The 17813-nt window shown below is 56.6% G+C and overlaps 3 protein-coding genes across 3 annotated transcripts; 2 read left to right on the top strand and 1 right to left on the bottom strand.

Moving 5' to 3' along the window:
- Positions 1-3909: 3909 nt before the first annotated feature.
- Positions 3910-10903, bottom strand: ABHD8 (abhydrolase domain containing 8). Its single transcript, XM_036399536.2, has 5 exons — positions 10512-10903; positions 7562-8264; positions 6753-6923; positions 5987-6203; positions 3910-5502 (listed from the first exon to the last, which is right to left on the bottom strand). Exons 2-5 carry the CDS (start codon positions 8254-8256, stop codon positions 5353-5355), a joined length of 1233 nt encoding a protein of 410 aa, XP_036255429.1. The 5' UTR covers positions 8257-8264; positions 10512-10903; the 3' UTR covers positions 3910-5352.
- Positions 10904-11625: 722 nt separating this feature from the next.
- On the top strand, positions 11626-12498 carry MRPL34 (mitochondrial ribosomal protein L34). The gene is made up of 2 exons (XM_036399246.2): positions 11626-11905; positions 11997-12498. The coding sequence occupies exons 1-2, from the start codon at positions 11829-11831 to the stop codon at positions 12265-12267; spliced, it is 348 nt and encodes a 115-aa protein (XP_036255139.1). The 5' UTR covers positions 11626-11828; the 3' UTR covers positions 12268-12498.
- A 440-nt stretch (positions 12499-12938) lies between these two features.
- DDA1 (DET1 and DDB1 associated 1) lies at positions 12939-17089 on the top strand. Its single transcript, XM_036399247.1, has 5 exons — positions 12939-13022; positions 13681-13761; positions 14087-14138; positions 14431-14492; positions 15032-17089. Exons 1-5 carry the CDS (start codon positions 13020-13022, stop codon positions 15140-15142), a joined length of 309 nt encoding a protein of 102 aa, XP_036255140.1. The 5' UTR covers positions 12939-13019; the 3' UTR covers positions 15143-17089.
- Positions 17090-17813: the final 724 nt, after the last annotated feature.

Raw genomic sequence — 17813 nt, forward strand, 5'->3', positions numbered from 1 at the left:
CTGGGTTCTCCTTGTCCTGGATTTCCCCTGTCCTGGATTTTCCTTGTCCTGGGTTCTCCTTATTCTGGATTCTCCTTGTCCTGGATTTTCCCTGTCCTGGATTTTCCCTGTCCCCTTTTTCTCCTTATCCTGGATTTTCCTGTTTTTCCCTAGATCCTGATTTCCCCGGGTTCCAGGAATTGTTCCCACCGGATTCCAGGTCCCCTCCCCGGGGACCCCCCGGGGGAGGCTCCCGGTGGCAGCGCCCGGGACAGGGCCGGGATCCTGCGGGAATGCGGGAATTCGATGTGGGAATGCCGGGATCCTGCGGGAATGTGGGAATGCAAGAATTCCACGTGGGAATTCCGGCTTGGGCCTGGGCAGATGGAAATGGCTCCCATTGCCATTCCTGGAGCCAGGAAGGAAAAAAGGAGCGGAAGAGGCGAAAAAAGGGGGAAAACTGGGGAAAATGGGAGAAAAAATGGGGGAAAAAGAGAAAAAATGGGAAAAAAGGGGGGAGGGAAGGGCAAAAATAAAAAAGAGGGACAGAAGGGGTGACCCCAATCCCAGGGACACTCCGGGGACCCCAATCTGTGGGATGGGGGATCCAGGGGGGATTTTTGCAGGTTTTGGGTCAAACCCCCTCAATTTTCCTGCTTTTTTCATGGAATGTGGGATGGGGATGGAGCGAGGATGCCCTGAAAGGTCCCGGCCGCGGATTTTGGGGTGCCCCAGAGGTGAATTTAACCCTGGAGGGTCCGGGAGGCAGGAGCAGAGCTGGGAACATCCCGGGAGACAGGAAAAACGGGATGAGAAGAGCTCAGAAAAAACTTCTTTTCCCCATTCCCGGCCCCATTCCAAGCGGGAATGGGAGCCCGGAGCTCGCAGCTCCCGGCCCGCCCCAGCAATTTGGGATGGCCAGATCCCAAAAAAAGACAGGAAAAGGATGTGCCAGCACGTCGGGATCTTGAAGAGGCTTTTTTTGGGATATTCCCCCCTCCTACGCATCCCAAAACCCCTAAAAACCCCACAGGGAAGCGGGAGTGGAAGGATTTGGGATTTTATTTTGATTTTTTGGGATTTTTGGGGGATATTTTGGGATATTCTACCCCTTTCCTCAGGGAATAAGGAGCTGGAAAGGCCCCTGGGAAGCCGCTTTTGTTTTGTGGGTTTTTTTAATTTCTTTGAAAGAATGGAAAATGTAATGACAGGCTCTGAATGAAAAGAATAAAAGGAAGCAGCTGGAAAGGCCCTAAATAGAGAAAAATCCACCCAAAAATAAAACAGGATGAGAGGGAACAGGGGGTGAAAAGGGGAAGGCAAGGATTTGGGATCCCCTTTCCAGATCCTGTCCCCAAATGGGGCATCCCTGGGACCCCAAAACCGGGAATCCCTGGGCATCCTGAATTGGAACATTCCAGAAACCCCAAATCAGAGAATCCCGGACCTGAGCATCTCTGGGGACCCCAAATTGGAGCATCCCTGGGGACTCCAAATCTGGGAATCCCTGGGCACCCCAAAACAGCTCATCCCGAGGCATCCAGAGCATTCGCAGGGACCCCAAATCAAAAATCCTGAGCCACAGCATCCCTGGGGACCCCAGACCCAGAAATCCCTGGGAATCCTGAACTGGATCATCCCTGGGGACACCAAATCAGGGAATCCCTGGGAATTCCGAATTGGAGCATTCCAGGGAACTCCAAATCAGGGAATCCTGGACCTGAGCATCCCTGGGGACCCCAGACTGGAATCCCTGGGAATCCCAAGGCAGAGCATTCCAGCCGATCCAGCTGTGGAATTCCAGCTGTGGAATTCCAGCCCGTCTGGCCAAGAGGCGCCGCTGCGCTCCCACCGTTCCCTCTGCTGGGAGCCGGGAAAATCCCTGATCCCAAAAATCCTGCATCCCAAAAACCCCCGATCCCAAAAATCCCGGATCCCAAAAATCCCAGCTCCCCAAAATCCCTGATCCCAAAAATCCGCAATCCCAAAAATCCCCGATCCCAAAATCTGCAATCCCCAGAAACCCCAATCCCCAAAAATCCCTGATCCCAAAAATCCCAGACCCCAAAAATCCTAAAAATCCCCAAAATCCCAAAAATCCCTGATCCCAAAAATTCCCAATCCCAAAAACCCCGACCCCTAAAAACCCCCAATTTATTTGTGTTTTTCCAAGGTATTTTATTTTATTTTTCAGCCACCTCTGGAAAAAACATCCCGATTTTTTTTTCTTCTTTTTCCATCTATTTTTGAACCTTTTTTTGGCTCCTTTTCCCTCTCTGGAGTTCCAGCCCATAAATAATAATAAAAACAACATTTTAAAAGCCTTTTCGCTGACACTTCACCAGCCCTGCCAGAGCCTTTTAATTCTCCAGATGGCGAAAATCCGCCTCAAAATAATAATAAAAAAAAAAAGTAAAAAAGGAAAAAAAAGGGCCTTAAAAAAAAAAAAAAAGGTCTGGAAGTTTTGGTAAATATTTGGTGTTTTTCTTTTTTTATTTTTCCTTTTTTTTTTCCTTTCTTTTTTTTTTTGGCTTTTTTAAAATTCTGTCACATGAAGTCGTAAAAGTGGAGCAGCTTTTTTTGGGATATTTTTGGGATATTTTGAGGAAGGTGCCAGGGCTCCGTGCCCGCTTTGGGGTGCCCGAGGGTTTCCCCATGGTTTGAGGGTGTCACACCCGAGGGGGGGAAACTGAGGCACGGGAAGAAAAAAATTAAAGAATTTAAGAAAAATTAAACTTTAAGAAACTTTTTTCTTTAAAGAATTAAAGAAAAATTAAAGTAATTAAAGAAAGTGGAATGATTATTGAACCTCCCAAATGTGTGAAATTCTCAGAGCTCCTCCCCTCAAATTTGGGATTCCCAAAAATTTACATATTCACAGGCTCACCCAACAGACTCATGCATATTCATTATGTGACCACGCCCACTTCGCTCCATATTGGTTGGAATATGAAATTCAAGGAAATCTCAAAACTTTGGGCCTGGAAGGCCAAATTTGGGAGAGAATTTCCCCAAATCCTTTCGGGAAATATTTCCTGGGAGAAAAGTGGAAAATCTGTGTCGGAATTAAGGCCAGGATTCGATCCCAGACCGGATTTGTGGTGTCGTGGTGGCTTTGTGGGGTTGGGGTCGCCTGTCCCGGCCCTGTGCCCCTCTCCTGGCCCTGTGTCACCTCCAGGTCATGGGCATCGAGGTCCAGTTGATGGCACTGGGCAGTGTCACTGGGCAGTGCCCACAGTTTGGGGACACCAGGTTGGGGACACTGGCACTGGTGGCACTGGTGGCACCGGGCAGTGCCAGTTCTGGCCACTGGGGGGCGCTGAGTGTCTTGGCCCTGCCCCCTGTATGTGACGTCATGAGCCGGGATGGGCGTCACCCCAAATCCCCACCCCCGACCCCAAATCCCGCAGCCCCAACCGCAAACCCCCCATTCCCAATCCCGAATTCCCCATTCCCATTCCCCCATTCCCAATTCCACAGCCCCCAACTCTCCCAGCACGGTCAGGGGGTCCCGGGGCTGTCCCCAATCCCGGGGGTGCCACCCTTGTCCCCGTGCCCACCCCCAGGCCCGTGGCCGCTGGCTGGGCCCGAGTGGCACCAGAGCGTCCTCGTCCTGCACCGCCTGGGGACACCCTCAGTGGCCCAGGGTGACACCAAACACCCCAAGGTGACACCGAGCGGCTCAAGGTGACACCAAGCACCCCAGGGTGTGACATTTTTGGGGAACATTCTGATTCTCCCAGTAAATTCTTCCCCAGGAATTTTGGGATCCCGTCCCTGCCCCGGCGCTCCCAGCACGGGCCCGGCACGGCTGGCATTGAGCACGGCTTTAGTGGGTGCCATGGCACGGGCTGGCATTCAGCACGGCTTTACACGGGTCCTGGCACAGCTGGCATTTAGCACGGCTTCACTGGCACGCTTGGCACGGGCTGGCATTTAGCACGGCTTTACTGGGTCCTGGCACGGACGCGGCGGTGGCAGCGGGGGTGGCAGCGCGACAGGAATGTGGCTCCCGGAGGGAGGGGACAGGGCTGTGACCCCACAGCCCGTGCGTGGCATTTTGGGGGCGTTGCTGGCGGTTTTGGGGTAAAATTCTCATTATGAGACAGCAGCGGGCGGGGCTGGCACAGGGGACACCCTGGGGACATCAGTGGGGATATCACGGGGTCCCCTGAGCCCCTCGGTGCGGTGCCAGCCCCGTGTGGGGCAGGGGACAGGCTGGGGACAAGGGACAGGGGCGAGATGTCCGTGGGGTCGGCGCCTTCTTTGGTTTAAATGTCGGGAATTTTGGAGGGGGGGGGTGACAGGTGGCACCTCCTGGCATTGCGGGTGGCACCGGCGACAGCCTCGGGTGGCTCCTCCAGCCGTGCTGGCTCCCGGGAATGGGGGTGTTGTACAGGAGGGGCGGGATCGGCGCGGATCGGGTGGGGTCGGGTGGGATCGGGTGGTCCGGGATCGCGCGGAACCGGGCGGGAATTATCAGGAATCCCGGGAATCATCACCGGGAATGGGGGTCCCGCTGTCCCCCGTTGCTCCAGGGGCGGATCCCGGGGTGGACCCCGGGGACGGAGCCACGGGAAAGGCCTGGGAGTGGCCCCGAGGGGTTCTGCCCTGAAAGCGCTGCGGGCAGCGGGGACGTGGCCGTGGTGGCACTGGGGACACTCCAGGAATCTTCATCCTCATCATCCTCCTCCGCATGCCAGCAGGAGCCGCCGAACCCCACAAGGAACCCCCAAAATCCAGGCAAATCCCGACGTGGGAGAGCCTCTGGATTCTCCTGAAAACTGCCCCAAAAATCCCTGTGGCGACCCTCCGTGTCCTCCCGGTGTCCCCGGGTCCTTCCGTGTCCTCCCGGTGTCCCCGGGACCCTCCATGTGCTCCCGGTGTCGCTGTGTGCGGGAATGACAACGACTGCGACAAAAAAACCGGGACGGAGCCGCTCCAGCGCCGGGGGTGGCGTGTCCGGGTTCGGGGACCAGCTGTGCCGTGTCCCCGCTGTCTCCCCGGGGTTGAGGACTCCGTGTGACATGTCCGGGGTCCAGGTGTGACATGCCCGCGGTTTGGGGACCGGCCGTGCCGTGTCCCCGCTGTCCCCCTGGGGTCGGGAATTCGGTGTGACGTGTCCGGGGTTGGGGACCGGCCGTGCCGTGTCCCCGCAGTCCTGTCGGGGTTGGGGACCGGCCGAGCCGTGTCCCCGCTGTCCCCGGCCCTGGGCACTCGCCGCGCTCCTCTCCCGGCGCTGCCGTCGCAGCCCGGGGCTCCTCCTCGCTCGGCCCCGGGCACAAACCGGGCTGGCGGCCGGGCCGAGCCCGCTCCGCGCTCCGCCTCTGCCGCGGGAGCAGCCAGCCCGCTGTCCCCGCATGTCGCTGGCCCTCATTTGGTGTCGCCGTCGCCGCGGGCCGCGGGCGTGTCGGGCTCCCAGAGGACGAACTCGTGCAGCAGCGTGTTCACCGTGTCGGGGCACTCCAGCATCACCATGTGGCTGCCCTCGTCGATCACCTTCAGGAAGGCGATCAGCAGGATCTGCGGGTGGCCAGCGGCACGGTGAGACCCCTCCCAGAGGTGGCACGAGCCCCAAAGGCTACTGTGTCCCCTCCCTGGCGAGTGGCAGGGCCGGGATGAGCCCCAGCCCTGCCCCAGCCCTCCAAAGCCACTCTGTCCCCTCGCAGGGAATGTCCCTGGCAGGGCTTGGAGCACCCTGGGACAGTGGGAGGCGTCCCTGCCCTGCCAAGCTGTCCCTGCCCATGTCCCTGTCCCTGTGCCACCCCTTGGAGCACCCTGGGACAGTGGAGGGTGTCCCCACCCAAGACAAAGTGTCCCTCTCCCATGTCCCTGCCCATGCCAAGCTGTCTCTGCCCATCCCTGTGCCACCCTGGCAGTGTCCCTTGGGTCACAGGAGGATTTTCCCCTCCCTCCCCACCCCTCCCCAAAGCTCCACAGCATCCCCCCCCCCATTTCTGGGGGGGGCAGAGTCCCCAGAACCCCTCTCAGAGGTGCCACCCCATACCTCTGCCATCCTCTGGTCCTCCTCGATGGGCACGAACTTGTCGTGCATGCCGTGCACCAGCAGCACGGGCACGGCCAGCTCGGCGTGGTACAGCTCGTCGCCCTCGGGCCAGTACTGCCCGCTCATGGTGGCCCTCAGCACAAAGGACGAGACGTTGAAGGCGTTGCCCTCCTTCAGCAGCTGCTTCTCCTTGGCACCTTGGCGGGCAAAGCCAGCCCTGGCACAGGGGGAGGGGGCTCAGCCCGAAATTCGGGGGATGGCAGCAAGGGGGAGCAGCCCAGCCCCGCAGAAGTCACACTTTGTCACCTCCCTCGGGGTGGCAGTGCCAGGGTGAGCCCCTGGGTGGTGGCACAAGACCCTGGCCCCAAAATTCCACACTCTGTCCCCTCCCTTGGGGTGGCAGTGCCAGGGTGAGCCCCAGCCCTCCAGGCCCCCAAAAGCCACCCCCTGTCCCCTCCCTCAGAGTGGCACAGCTGGCCTGAGTCCCCTGAGAGGTGACAGGAGATTTCAGCCCCTCAAAAGCCACCCCCTGTCCCCTCCCTCGGCAGTGGCAGTGCCAGGGTGACTCCTTGGGTGGTGGCAGGAGATTCCAGCCCCCCAAAAGCCACCCCTGTCCCCTCTCTCAGATTGGCAGTGCCAGGATGCCCCCTGAGTGGCACAGGAAGCCCCCAGACCCCCAAAAGCCACACTGTGTCCCCTCCTTCGGCAGTGGCAGTGCCAGGCTGACCCCTGGGTGGCACAGGACCCTCCCCGGGCTGCCACTCACTTGAGGAAGCTCCAGGCCAGGCAGGGGGACAGGCAGTGCAGCACACAGGGGGGCAGGTTGAAGATGGAGCACAGGCTGGGCTCCAGCGCTGTGGGGCCGCCCCCGTTGATCATGATCACCTTGTGCACCAGCTCGGGGTACTCGTGAGCCAGGAACGTGCAGAAGGACACCCTGAAAGGGTTAAAAATAACCACAGAGTTGTTGGCTTTCCCTATTTTAATTATTAATTATACTAATTATATTGATTATATTGATTGTGATCACTTTGTGCACCAGCTCGGGGTACTCGTGTGCCAGGAACGTGCAGAAGGCCACCCTGAGGGGACATGGGGACGTGGTGCCAGCGTGGCAGGGCTCCGTCTCCTTTGTTAGTCTGCACCTAATCAGGAGCCCTAATCCTGGTTTATCCTAATTATAGCCCTTGCCCTTGCACTTCCCTCTCGGGATTAGCTGGACACCGAGATGGTGCCCACCCCAAGGGCACTCAGGAGCTCTGAATCAGGGGAGAAAGAGGATAAAAATGGGATAAAAATGGGATAAAAAGAATGGGAACCCCAAACTCATAAAACACAGGGTTTGTGACCATTCCCATTTTCTAGGATGATCCCAGCCCCTTACCCGTAGGAGTGCCCGATGAGGATGTTCCTTTTCTTGGGGAACACTTGAACAGAAGCCAAGGATTCTGGAGCTCCAAACCCCGAGATAAATGGGATAAACATGGGACAAATCTCCCAGAATGGGAACCCCACACCCCTAAAACCTGGGATTTGTGTCCATTCCCATTTTCCAGGTTGATCCCAGCCCCTTACCCGTAGGAGTGCCCAATGAGGATGTTCCTTTTCTTGGCATAACGCTTGAACACGGCCCTCATGTCCTCGGCCAGCGCGTAGAAGGTGTAGGCGGCGGCCACGGGCGGCGCCGAGCTGCAGCCGTGCCCCGCCAAGTCCGGCGCCACCACCTCGTAGCCCAGCTTGGAGAAGAACTCCAGCTGCTCCTTCCAGATGTCCAAAGAGCCTCCAACCCCATGGATGAAGAACAGCACCACGTCCCCGTGCGTGCCCTTGCAGCTGGTGATGCGCTTCTTGCAGTCCACCGTCACCACCCTCTTGGGCTTGCGCTTGCGGCGCTTGGCGGCGACACCGGCGGGCTCCGGCGCTCCCGGCTCGCCGTTGGCCTCGGGCACGGGGCACGGCGGGCACCGCCGCGGGCTCCGGGCGCTCTCGGGGCGCGAGGCCTCGGCCAGGTTCTCGATCAGCAGCTGCCCGTTGCGGTAGAGCGTGATGCGGCGCTGGCAGCGCACGGCGCCGCGCTCGGGGGACGATCCCGGGAATTCCGGGGGCCCCGGGCGCTCGGGAGCGCTGTGGTGGATGCGCAGGATCCGGCCGGGTTTCACCTCCAGGAAGGTGAAGCCATCGCTGGACTCAACGCTGTCCAGAGGCCCCACGGCGTTGGGGGTCTTGCCCAGCAGGCAGCAGAGGAAGCCGTCGGTGATGCTGGTCAGCATGGTGATGCCTGGAAAATGGGGGAAACTGTGGGAAAAAACTTGGGAAAATGTGGGAAAATGTGGGAAAACTGGGGGGAAATGGGGGAAAATTGGGGCAAAAAGTAAAAAAATGGGGGAAAACTTGGAAAAGTGTGGAAAATAGGGATTCAGCCCTGGTTCCAGCAGTTGGGGACCTGTCAGTGATGCTGGTCAGCATTGTGATCCCTGGAAAATGTGGAAAAATGTGGAATAACGTAGGAAAATGTGGGAAAGCAAGGAAGACCACGGGAAAGCATGGAAAAATGTGGAAAACCAGGGAAAAACATGGAAACATGGACAATTCCCCATCCTGCTTTTTTCTGGGTCACATCTCTGTCCCCAGGCCCTGAAGTTCCCATCACAGCCCTTGGAAAAGGGATTTATTCGGCTGAAAGAAAAAACCTAGGGGAAAAAAAACCTGTTTGGAAGAGAAAATTCCCTTTTCCCAATAAATGTGGAGCACCGGGAAGCTCCAGCCCAGGGAATTCATTATTTATCCCACAAAGATAAATATTATCCCATAAAATTGAAATATTTATTCCATTAAATATAAATGTGGCTGTGGTCGGAAGCAACATCCGAGGTGGGAATTAAAATTTAATTAAAATCTCTCCACAAAATAAACTAAAGAATGTGGGGTGTGGGATTATCCAGGCTGTTCCCAAAGCTCGCTGCTGGAGTTGAAGTCTTGGGATTTTGGGAATATTCGGGGAAAAGCTGGTGAGAATGGGGGCACGGAGGTTGGGAATGGGTTAATTATGGCGAAGGGAAAACGAACACGGTGAATTATTGATGGCAGCGGGAGGAGAGAGCGGGATCCAAGCGCTGATCCTGCAGGATCCTGATCCCAGATCCCATTCCTGCAGGATGCTGATCCCATTCCAGCAGGATCCGATCCCATTCCTGCGGGATAGGGATCCCAGTTCCCATTCCTGAACGATCCCAGGTCCCGTTTCTGAACGATCCCAGGTCCCATTCCTTCAGGATCCCAGTTCCCATTCCTGTGGGATCAGGATCCCAGATCCCATTCCTGCAGGATCCCAGTTCCCTGGACTCCTGGATCCCCAGATCCCAGGATTCCCAGATTCCCGGATTCCCAAATTCCTGGATCCCCAGATCCCAGATCCCGGATCCCTGGCTCCCATCTCCCACCTCCCCTGCGCTTGGTGCCCGGAACATCCAGGGAGGAAAGGCTGGAACAGGATCCCGATGGATGCGGGAATGGTGCCGGTTGCCATGGAAACGGGATGGGGGGATTATCCCGACCTGGCTCCTTCCCAGCCCCGCTCTGGCTGCCCGAGGGATCCCGGGAATCCGGGGATCCGGGAATCTGGGAAATCAGAAATGTGGGAATATGGGAATTTGGGAATCTGGGTATCCGGGAATCCGGGAATCTGGGAAATCAGAAATCTGGGAATATGGGAATTTGAGAATCTGGGAGTTCAGGAATCCTGGAATTGGGGAATTCAGGAATCTGGGAATTCAGGAATTCGGGATTTTGGGAATCCAGGATTTTGAGAAATTGGGAATCTGGGAATTTGGGATTTCAGGAATTCAGGATTTTTGGAATCCAATGCCTCTTATGTAAGGCTGGGAATGGAAACGAGGCAGGAATGGCAGGATCAGGCAGAGAGATCCTGGAGCCAGAGAGATCCAGTCTTGGGATCCAGCCTTGGGATCCTGGCACCGGGAATGGCACGGGGGACTCGGGAGCAGGAATAGGAACCAGGATTTGGAATCAGGAGCCTTTGGGATCAGGATTTGGGATCAGGGTTTGGGATCTGGGTTTGGAATCAGGCACTGGAACCAGCACTGGAGCCAGCCCAGCCTCTCCCTCCACCTCGGGCAGGTTTTCCCAAAATTCCGGCCGAAATTCCAGCGGGATCGGACCCCCCTCCCTCCCAGCAATCCTTCCCCGCCGTTGCATCACGGGGGGGGGGGAAAGAAGGAACGAAGGAATGAAGGAAGGAATGAAGGAAGGAAGGAATGAAGGAAGCTTTTCCCCGAGCTGGTTTTCCAGGATAATTCCCCTCCTTCCCCCCCTCCCTGGCGCACCTGCACAAATCCGGGTTTTTCCCGGCTCCTCTCTGCCCCACAACATCCCAACCCCCCTCGCATCCCAGATTTTGTTTTCCCGACGGGAAAAATTCCCGCATTTTTGGGTCATCCCCACCCCCAGCAGCACCTCGGGCTCCAGGACATTCCCGCAGCCCCGGGGGGGAAAATGCGCCGCTCACCTCATCGATGGCCCAGGGGCTCCGGGGATGCGGGAGGAGGGAAAAATCCTGGAAAAATCCTTGCGCAGGATTCCGGTGCAAATCCTGGAATTGCGCAGAATTCCCGGTGCAAATCCTGGAATTGCGCCGAGTTCCCGGTGCAAATCCTGGAATTCCGCAGAATTCCCGGTGGAGAGGCGGAGCAGGGCGGTGAGAATCCCGATTTTTTTTTTTCCCAGGCGTTTTTGGGGGGGCGGGAGGGAGCGAATTCCTTCAGCCCCCCCCGAAAATTCCCCAAAACGCCCCAAATTGCCCAAATACCCCCGATTGCCGCCCGTGCCCGCTCCGGGGGCGCTCCGGGCTCGTCCTTGGAGCGGTCGCCATGGAAAAGGCAAAGCCCGAAGAGCTCCGGAGGGGCGGGACCGCGGCTGATGGACAGGGACAGAGGGGACAGGGACAGAGCGAGGGACAGGGATGGGGACGGGGACAGGGGACAGGGGACAGGATGGGACAAGGACAGAGGTGGCATTTGGGATGGAGTGGTGACACTGTGGTGCTTGTGGGGTGGCAAAGGGGGCGAGTGTGGCAATGCCATGAGGGTGGCAGTGCCACAAACATGGCAGTGCCACCAACGTGTCACAGGTGTGGTAGTGCCATGAATGTGGCAGTGTCCCAAACCCATCAGTGCCACCAAGGTGTCACACGTGTGGCAGTGCCAGGGGTGTGGCAGTGCCACCCCCAGGAGGCTAAACACCAAACCAGGGCTGAGTTTTGGGTTTATTTTCCCAGAATTTGGGCTCGGGAAGAGTTGAGCCACATCCCCTCATTCCTGCCGGGCCACAAAAACCAGGAGGGAAAAACCCTGGAGCTGCTCCTGCTCTTGCGCTGGGATTGATCCCAAAAAGGAAAATCCTGGAATGGTCTGGCTTGGAAGGACCTGAAATCTCACCCAGTCCCATCTTGGACCATCCCAGGCCGATCCCACCTTTCCTTGGAGATTCCAGGGCTGAAGCAGCTCAGCTGCTCTGGGAATTCCTTCCCAAAATCCCACCCGAATCTTCCTTTTCCCATCCCAAATCCATTCCCTGGCTCCTGTCCCTCCATCCCTTGTCCCAGGTCCCTCTCCAGCTCTCTTGGAGCCCTTTCAGGCACTGAGAGTGACTTCATGGCACTGTCGCGACAGCCTGGGGGACAACCGACAGCCCCCGAGACGACAAGGCCTCGGGTGCAAGTGTGCGCCGTTGCCATGGTAATTCTCCCACGACCCCCGAGAAGACTACAACCCCCATCAGCCCTTGCTGCGCAGCGCCGCTGTGATTGGCTGGGAGGACGGAGCCAATGGGAAGCGGCGTTGTTGGCGGGCGGAGCAAAATGGCGGTGCTGGGCCCGGTGTGGGCGCGGGCCGGGGGTCGCAGGTACCGGGAGGGGAAATCTCAACTTTAAAATTCCAAATTTATCCTTTATTTCCCTCTTCTTACTCCTTTCTCTGCTTTAATTTCCCCCAAGTTTTTCCCTGCTGCGAGGTTTTCCCTTCCCGCTGCTCCCAAGCGCTCTGGAGCCTCTTGCCGGGACTTCCAACGCCGCCGTTCTCTGCCGCATCCCGGTCCCAGCGTGGAATTTCCGACAAATCCGTGGAAAATCCCGGGGGAACGAGTACCAGCCCAACAACTGGAAGCGGAAGAAGACTCACGGCTGGATCAAACGGATCAGTACTCCCGGCGGGGTCGCCGTGATCCTGCGGCGGATGCTGAAGGGCAGGAAATCCCTGAGCCACTGAGGGAGCCCCGGAATTCTCCGGGAATTCTTCTCTGGGAATTCGGGATGAGCCCGCCGTGCCCTGGAGGGAGTGCCCAGCCCCGCTGGCCCTGTCATCCGTGCCCCTGACGGGTTTGAGGCGCGGCTGGTGCTTCGGTTGTTAAATTATCCTCGCGTTTCCCATGTGTTTATTCCAGCTTTTAAAATTTTGTTTGTTTATAAACGTGGGAATGTGGAGTGTTTTGAAATCCCAGCGTGTCTCCTGCGTTAATTAGGGTGGGGAATTTAACGAGGAGGGGGAATCTGCCGCGTTCCAGGGCACATATTTGGGAAAGTTGGGGGTGCGGAAATTAGGGGTGGAATTCAGGTTTTTTCACTCAGCAGCGCCTCTGCCCCATCCTCTGGGCTCCTGATTCTACCATCACCTCTGGGATGGGATATAGGGAAGGAATTCTCCTCTTTTTCCCGCGCTGCTAATGAAATGAGCCTACACTTAATGAGCCGCCCCTTAATTAAAGAGCGGACTCGCCGTCCAAACCACAACTCCCAGCATGCCCCGCGCCGCTCTCCATCCGGGTCCTCCAGCACTGCACCCGCCCCGCCCTTCCGCGCGAGCACTTCCTGCCTCAACCGAGCCCTCCCATCTATGATTGACAGACGCGGCGCCCAATAGAAACGCAGCGTTCCGCGGCGCGGACCAATCGGCGCGCGCGAGGCGGGCGGCCATGACAGTGGGCGGGCCGGGGCGGCTCCTCCTGGCTGGTGGCGGCGAAGATGGTACGTGAGCCCCCCGCCGCAATGGCGGCCCCGCGCCGGCCTCGGCGGCCCGGCTGCGGCTCCCGGGGCCCGCCGCGCCGCCCGCGGCCTTCACGGTACCGCAGCGGCGGCGCCGCGGCCGCTTCCGGCCTGTAGGGCCCGCGCCCGCTGCGGCCTGGGCGGGGGTGGCGGGGCTGAGGGGGTGTGAGGGGTTCTCGCTCTCAGGGGTGGCGATGAGGGGAGCTCCGGGCGGGGTGCGGGGGATCTGGGGGATGAGGGGAGCCCCAGGGCGGGGTGCGGGGGATTTGGGGTGAGAGGGAGCCCCAGGGCGGGGTTTGGGCTCGCGATGAGGTTGGAGCACCCCAATATGGGTGGGGGGCATCCTAAGGGGGGGCCGAACCATTTCTTTTGGGTGAGGGGTGACTTAAAGTTGGGCAGAACCATTTGTTTCATCGGGGGGGTTAGGGATCACCCTAAAATGGGGCTGAACCGTTTGTTTTATGGGGGGGCTGAGGGGTCACAGTCTTGGGACCACCCTGGGAATTTTATCTGGGGAAGGAAAGTTTGGAGCTGCCCAAATCCTGGCACTTTCCCTTCAGCCCCTGGAATTTGGGGTCGGTTGGACCGACACCAATTCCTGGGGTTCCCTGAGGGGTTTTTGGGAATTGTGGCTCCCCAGGCAGATTTCCTGAAAGGGCTCCCGGTGTACAACAAGAGCAACTTCAGCAGGTTCCATGCGGATTCCGTCTGCAAGGCTTCCGTGAGTGCTCCGGAGCCCCATTCCTTAATCCTGGAATTCCCCAATCCTGGAGTTCCCCCGTACCAGAGTTCCACAATCACAGAATTCCCCAATCTTGGGATTTCCCAATCCCGGCATTCCCAAATCCTGGAATTCCCCAGTCTTGGAATTCCAAAATCCTGGAATTCCCGAGTCTCGGAATTCCCAAATCGTGGCATTTCGTAGTCCTGGAGTTCCCCAGTCCCAGAGTTCCTGATTCGTGGAATTCCCCAATCCCTGAATTCCCAAATCCCCCCATTCCCCATTTCCATCCCGTCCCTGAGTCTCTCTCTCATTCCCATTCCAGAACCGCCGGCCCTCGGTGTATTTGCCCACCAGAGAATTCCCCTCGGAACAGAGTGAGTCCTGCTGGGAAAATCCCAATTTTTATCGGCTCCACCAGGGACATCCCACAGTCCCAGCTCCCCCTCTTCATTCGCAGTATTCCCTCTATTCATTCCCAGCTTCCCCCCTTTTAATTCCCATTTTCCCCCTTTTAATTCCCATTTTCCCTTTTATTCATTCCCATTTTTCCCCTTCTTTATCCTCAATTTCCCCCCCAACAATTCCCAATTTTTCCTCCCTCCTTACCCTTTGAAATCCTCCTAAAACCTGATTTTTTCCCCTGTTTTTCCTTGGAATTATTCCCAGTTATCGTGACAGAAAAGACAAACATCCTCCTGCGCTACCTCCACCAGCAGTGGGACAAAAAGGTGACTTTTGGGATCCAAATTTCCCAATTTTTCTGGGAATTTGGGATGGATTCATTCCAGGAATCGTTCCCGTACGAATGGTGAACGTGGGAATTCCAAGCAGGAAATCCTGGGGTGGTTCTGGCCCTGGAAATGAGGGGAAATTGGGATTGAGGGGAAGTTGTGGTTGGGAATTTGGGAATGCTGGGATTTGGGAACTCTGGGATTGGGAATTATGGGTTTTGGGGACTCTGGGATTGGGAATGGTTGGCTTTGGGAATTACGGGATTGTGAATGTTGGGGTGTGGGAATGTTGAGAATGGGAATACCAGGGAGTGGGAATGTTGGGATTTGGGAATTCTTGGATTTGGGAATCTGGGGGTTTAGGAATCCCAACATGTGGGAACACCGGGGATCCCCATGTTGGGAGTCTGCCCTGGAATTGCCCTCGGATTTCCCTGGAACCCCCCGAAATTCCCTGAAAGCCCCTAAACCCCCCCTGGGACGTGCTGAAGTGCCGCGATCACCCCGGCACTGCCTGAGCCCCGGCGCTGTTGCAGAATGCGGCCAAGAAGCGGGAGCAGGAGCAGGGCGAGCTCGAGGGGGAGAACTCGGCCCCGCCGCGCAAAATCGCCCGGACCGGCAGCCAGGACATGACCGAGGACACTTAAAAACCCTGGAGCTGGGAATTCCCAAGGCTCTTCCCGCTTTTTGTCACCTCCCGCACCCCTCCCCTGACCCGCTGGGGATTCCCAGGATCCGCCCTATTTATTTGGGATTTGCCTCGTGCCTGGTTTTTGGTTTGTATTTATGGGGTTTTTATGGAGAGTTGTTCGTCCTTAGGGGCCCTAATTCCCAAAATTCCTGGTTTTTCTGGGGTATCCCAGAATTCCTAATTCCCAAAATTCCCCTTTTTCCTGGGATTCCTGGGTGCTGTTCCCTGGGAAATCCCAGAATTCCTAATTCCCCAAAATTCCCCCTTGTCCTGAGATTCCTGGAATTTGCTCCTGAGATCTCCCAGGAGAGCTCATTTCCAAAAATCCACTTTTCCTGGGATTTATTCCCTTCCCAAAATTCCCTTTTTCCTGGAATTCCTCGGATCTGCTCCTTGTGAAATTCCAGGACAACTCCCTCCCCTTTTTTTTCCCCCCCAAAATTCCACTTTTTTTGGGATTCTTGGGATCTACTCCCTGTGATATCCCAGAATTCCTCATTCCCAAAAACCCACTTTTTCTGGGATCTCCTCCCTTCCCAAAAATCCCCTTTTCCCAGGATTCCCCACATCCCCTCCCTGTAAAATTCCAGGATTTTTTTCCCTTCACATCCCCCTGGAGAAATTCCTAGGAATCCTTTGGATATTCCCAACCCAACCACAACTGTGAGGCCTTTCCCATTTTTCCAGAAAATTCCCAACCCCTTCCCAGGCTCTGATCATGGCTGGAGCCGATCCCTGGGAATTTAGATCCTGGGATTTTTTTGGGGCTGGATCCACGGAATTTTTTTCCCCACCCTCTGGAAAAGCTGGGAATGTCGATCCTTAAATCCTGATTTTCTCCCGGGAATCGCCGGATCCTCTCCGAGGGATCACTCGGAATTCCCAGGACTGGGAGCGGCCCCGGATCTGGGAGAATCCTGGCTGGAATTCCAGGAATCCAGGATGGAATCTGGGATCTGGGCTGGAATTTGCGATCCGGGTTGGAAGAATCCAGGCTGGAATTCTGGGAATCCAGGCTGGAATTCCAGAATCCAGGCTGGAAATCCGGGAATCCAGGATGGAATTTGGGATCTGGGCTGGAATTCGGGAATCCAAGATGGAATTCAGGATCTGGGCTGGAAGAATCCAGGATGGAATTCAGGAATCCAGGATGCAAGAATCCAGGATGGAATTCCGGGAATGCAGAGCCCATCCCTCGCTCCCCAAATCCTCGGGATTGAGACAATTCCCAGCCGCCTTTCCGGGACCATCCAGAGGCTCAGGATCCACGGAGAACCTCAGGAAAGGACGGGATGATCCCAAAATTCCAGCTGCTTTTCCATGAGGAGCTGATTCCCGCAGGAATCCCGGAATTCGGGGCCCTTCTCCCTCCCCTTGCTGGGAAACCCACAGGGATTTTTCCATGAGATTCCCAGAATCGATTCCCAGCTCTGACTCTGGGAGGGTTCCTGCCGCCCCTTTTCCTGGAAAATCCCGGATCCACCCTGGGAATTCCGGGCTGGGAAGGGCCAGAACTCCTCCAGAAGCTCGGGAGGAGCAGGACACAGGCTCCGGTCGGAATTCCCAGAATTTGGGACTGGAATTCAATCCAGAACTTTGGCTCTGCCTCCGTTTTTCCCAATTTTTTTTTTTTTTGTTTGTTTGTTTTGTTTTGGTTGGTTGGTTTTTTTATGGAAGCGACTTTGGAATTCCTGGAATGCGGTGTTGGGGGGGTGGGGGGAGGGGAAGGACAAGCGGAATTCCCGGGATTTTGGTTTGGTTTGGGATTTTCAGCTGGAGAACTCTGGGAGGAGCCGGATTTGAGGAATCTCTGGGAGGAATTCCGGGGGTTCCAGGAGAGGAGGGCGGATCCCGGGGTTCCCGAGGCTCGGGAATGTTGTTCCATTAAAGAGTTGGCACTTCCTGCTGGAATTCCCACTTTTCTTCCCCCTGGGAAAGGGGGACGGGAGCCTCGGGAATGGGAATTTATCCCAGGAAAAACAGGGCTGGGGAATTCCGGGGGGAAAGGTCGGGATTGGCCGGAGCTGGGCGGGTTTGGGATTGCCGGGGGTTCCGGGTCCCACTCGGGATTTGGGATCCCTGGATTTGGGGTTCTCATCCCATCCCTGGATTGGGGATCCCCCTTCCCCCTCTCCTCCAGCTCATTCCCAGCTTTTCCTGGAATTCCTGGAGCTCTGTCTCCCCCTTCCCTTGATCTGATTCAGCAAATCTGGAAAATTCCCGGAAAAATCCCCCCTGCCACTTCCTGGTGCCTTCCCACCCAGAATTCCCAAACTCCACCATTTTTCTGCCGTTTTTTGCCCAGTTCCCACCTCTTCCTCCTCATCGGGATTTCCTGTGTCCTGCAGCTCCCAAACCCCAGGATTCCCTCCCCAAACACCCCCAGGACTTGGAATTCTTGGAATTCCTGGAATTCCTAGAGCCCAATCCTGAATTTTTTGGGAATTTTCCACCCAATTTTGGCCATTCCCAAACCCCAGCAAGCTCTGTCATTCCCAGCTCCAGGATTTTCCCTTCAAATCCTTCAATTTCCACTCAAAATCTGGGATCACAGAGCTGGAAAAACCTGGATTTTCCCAGAATTCCTGCTAAAATTCCAGGTATCCACCGGAATTCTTTTTCCAGGA

Source organism: Molothrus ater, chromosome 26 (genome assembly GCF_012460135.2).
Source record: "Molothrus ater isolate BHLD 08-10-18 breed brown headed cowbird chromosome 26, BPBGC_Mater_1.1, whole genome shotgun sequence".
NCBI classification, from domain to species: domain Eukaryota; kingdom Metazoa; phylum Chordata; class Aves; order Passeriformes; family Icteridae; genus Molothrus; species Molothrus ater.

Bases quoted from the DNA above. Each gene is read 5' to 3' on its own strand.
- DDA1 (XM_036399247.1), top strand. The intron at 13,762-14,086 runs GTGAGTGCTCCG...TTCCCATTCCAG, and splicing joins ATTCCGTCTGCAAGGCTTCC to AACCGCCGGCCCTCGGTGTA. The intron at 14,493-15,031 runs GTGACTTTTGGG...GCGCTGTTGCAG, and splicing joins ACCAGCAGTGGGACAAAAAG to AATGCGGCCAAGAAGCGGGA.
- MRPL34 (XM_036399246.2), top strand. From the start codon at position 11,829: ATGGGAAGCGGCGTTGTTGGCGGGCGGAGCAAAATGGCGGTGCTGGGC. The intron at 11,906-11,996 runs GTACCGGGAGGG...ATTTCCCCCAAG, and splicing joins GCGCGGGCCGGGGGTCGCAG to TTTTTCCCTGCTGCGAGGTT.
- ABHD8 (XM_036399536.2), bottom strand. From the start codon at position 8,256: ATGCTGACCAGCATCACCGACGGCTTCCTCTGCTGCCTGCTGGGCAAG. The intron at 6,924-7,561 runs GTAAGGGGCTGG...TAACCCTTTCAG, and splicing joins CTCATTGGGCACTCCTACGG to GGTGTCCTTCTGCACGTTCC. The intron at 5,503-5,986 runs GTATGGGGTGGC...GGCCACCCGCAG, and splicing joins AGGACCAGAGGATGGCAGAG to ATCCTGCTGATCGCCTTCCT.